The sequence below is a fragment of the Salvia splendens genome, chromosome 9, assembly GCF_004379255.2.
Source record: "Salvia splendens isolate huo1 chromosome 9, SspV2, whole genome shotgun sequence".
Lineage (NCBI taxonomy): Eukaryota > Viridiplantae > Streptophyta > Magnoliopsida > Lamiales > Lamiaceae > Salvia > Salvia splendens.
The window spans coordinates 12,310,339-12,313,491 of NC_056040.1; the positions used below are offsets into that span (position 1 = coordinate 12,310,339).

General features: G+C 31.9%; 1 protein-coding gene across 1 annotated transcript; it reads left to right on the top strand.

Moving 5' to 3' along the window:
• Window positions 1-2,042: 2,042 nt before the first annotated feature.
• On the top strand, window positions 2,043-2,682 carry LOC121747482 (protein indeterminate-domain 14-like). Its single transcript, XM_042141521.1, has one exon. It carries the CDS (start codon window positions 2,077-2,079, stop codon window positions 2,470-2,472), a length of 396 nt encoding a protein of 131 aa, XP_041997455.1. The 5' UTR covers window positions 2,043-2,076; the 3' UTR covers window positions 2,473-2,682.
• Window positions 2,683-3,153: the final 471 nt, after the last annotated feature.

The following is a 3,153-nucleotide window of genomic DNA, read 5'->3' on the forward strand; positions in this document are numbered from 1 at the left end:
TGTATGGATAAATATAATTTAAAAGTCATTTATTTTCTCTTAACTCTCTTTTTTTGATTAATATTTGTTGTTTGACAATTATAAAATTCCTTAAAATAAAAGGGGACTCGAACATAAATGGCCTCTACAATTTTGATTGAACAGTACGTGTTGAGTTTTCGTTATCATAAATTAACATGTTTAATAGCTGCTTCAAAGTCTGAAATAGTTATAAGAAAATGTGAAAAATTTGAATTCTAGATTTTATAAAATAAGAGAGATGACTCTAAACAGGTATATATATAGAAAATGACAAATTATAATAGCGTTATTTTGTAAAAATATTGTTGCTTATAAGATTTTGTGAAAAATAAGTTGGTCAGGAGAAATTAATTTTTGTGGAAACTTATAATCATATAGTGACCTTTAATTTCCAATAGGTGCTTATTAATATCTTCTTGGTAAACTTGATACCAAGTCAATAAGAATGGTTAATTAGCTGATAGCTTGCATATATATATATATATATATATATATATATATATATATATATATATATTGGTTATCAGTTTTGAGACAATGTTTATAATCTATGCCTCATTAATTTTGAGTTTTCTGGAAAGAGACCTTCATAAATTTATTGTATTTTATAATTGTTTTTGATTGATTGATTTATTTTATTTGTGTTTTAGTTTGTACTCTGTAAGTATAAAACCAATGATATAGTTTTATTAAAATAAGAAATAAAGTTTTACTTAGATTAGGGGCGGACGCTATATAAAATAGTGGGTTTGACGCATTATCTTCTTCCATTTTAATTTTCCGATGCCATTTTAATTCTATTGTTCTTTTCTTATTCTTCTTTTTTCATTTGAAATTATTTGAATTTCATTGCAATTCACTCATTTGATTTGAAACGCAATAGTAGAAGTCAATCTAACTTCGTTCACAAAAAATAACTTAAATGACACGAATTTCAATGTAAAATTAATAAAGTTTTTTTAATGAAAAATAAAACATCATTGGAGAGAAAAAACTTACTGCAAATAGATAGCGTCTAGTTGTGGACAATCTAAAATAAAAAATAAAATTATATTTCATGGACAGAGGTGGTATTTTATAAGGTTGAAAGAAAGAAGATGATTCATTTAAGACTATTATAAAACTATGAAAGTTAGAACACATAACTATATCAATTTATAAATGTATTAATATCAGTTGACATTATATAACATATCAGTTCGTTGGTTCATGAATATCAAGAACTGATATGTTTTGTAATGCCATCTGATATTAATGTGTTAGACAATTGACGTAGTATGATTATAAAAAAAATTATGATGAAAGAATTGATAATTCTCATCTTTCTAGACACAAGCTAGCTAGAGTGATATATCACGATGCTTAAAAACAACCAACAAAGGGGTTATGAGATTACTGTAGCAACCGTGATCCCATCAACTCTTCGTACTTATCACTGAAACGACTAACCATTATACATCCATTATAATATTACCATTAGGATCTTAATGAATACAAAATTTCGTAGATGTCAACACATAATCAAAGATGCCCTCACTTTAGCAGTGCAAATCATGAGCCCAAACCAATATTAAAAATACCAGCACTTTTCCTACACCCCAAAAGTGAATATACACGTGATCAATACTTATCAAACCTCCAAAAGAAAAAAAGATCCACTATAATGAAACAAAACCACCACAGTCCAATATAATCAAAATCCTAAATTATACATCTCATAATTAAAAACTTAAAATCCGAACTCATCCAAAGCACTAATTAACACACACACACTCATTCTAATTGACTATTCCAAATACTCATACAAATTCATGGGATCATGCAAAAAAAGTTAAAAAAAAAACAGAAAAAGAAAAATCATGGCACTACTCATGATGATACATTGTTGGTCCCCAGTCCTTTTTGCATGGGGAAAGAAAGTGGGGCATCTTGTATTGGCAAGTCCCTTTTTGTACATAAATTTCTTATATATTACAACCCTCATTTCCCCATTTTCTTTCTAACCCTAATTACTAGTAATATCTCCTCACTCACTCACTTCTTCTTCTTCTTCAAATGGATCAAGAAATGCAACTACTCTCCTACTCCACCACCCCACACCAATACGGGGCGGGGCGGGAGCAGTTCGAGAGCCCATCGCTGGACCTCCAGCTGTCCATAAGCGTGGGGCCCTCGGCGGGGGAGTACCGGAGCAGAGTGGAGGCGCTCAAGTGGGAGGCGGCGGAGCAGATTCGGCTGGCCGCGATGGAGAAGGCCTATGCCGAGCACATGATGGAGCTGACGAGGAGGGAGATGGAGGCGGCGCAGTCGGAGTTTTTGAGGGCAAGGAGCCTCTGGGAGAGGGCGACGGAGGAGGTCCACCGGGCCGAGAACATGAGAGAGAAAGCTGCATCTTGCATGGAAATCACTTGTCTCTCCTGCACCCACAAGTTTAGGCCTTGCCTTGATTAATCTAATCTTTTTTCAATTTTAATAAAAAAAATTTGGTGTTTTGCTTATGGACATGATATCTATCTTCATTTCTGCGTGCTATTTTATATGTAGTGTATGATCAAGATACTTATTATATAGGGAATTGGTGTAATCATATATTGGGGGTGATAATGATGAATTGATGAAGTTGGAATTGGAGATTTGAATTGAGATGCTTTTTTTTTTCTTCTTCTCTGCAATGATTAAGATTTAAGATGGTTTGTTTTTACAATTAGTAGTGTGATGATTTGATTCAAGGTGGGTGTTACATATTTCAGCAGGTACTGCTACTTACAGAAGCATCATCTGTCTTTCTTGAAATTCTTAAAAGGTAAGGGCTTTTCTTTTCTTCTTTTAGCCTTTTTGCTTGATTTTATGTAGGATTACTCTAATTTCACATTTAAAAAAAATTATGTGTAATAATATTTCATAGTAGTATGGTTTAGGCAGTGATTAATCTTGTTGATAAAAAAACCTAGCTTACTATGGATTCTGCTGCGGTTAAGCTGCTTCAAATTCCAGATATTTGCATAATCAATTTCCACATTTTCCATATACAATTTCATTAATTAATACTGTAGTATAATTAACATAATTACATAAGATTTGGCAGAGTGTTAAATTAAGTATATCAGCAAAGAACTTTGCCAATATCACTAA

Coding starts and splice junctions, on each gene's coding strand:
- LOC121747482 (XM_042141521.1), top strand. CDS start 2,077: ATGGATCAAGAAATGCAACTACTCTCCTACTCCACCACCCCACACCAA.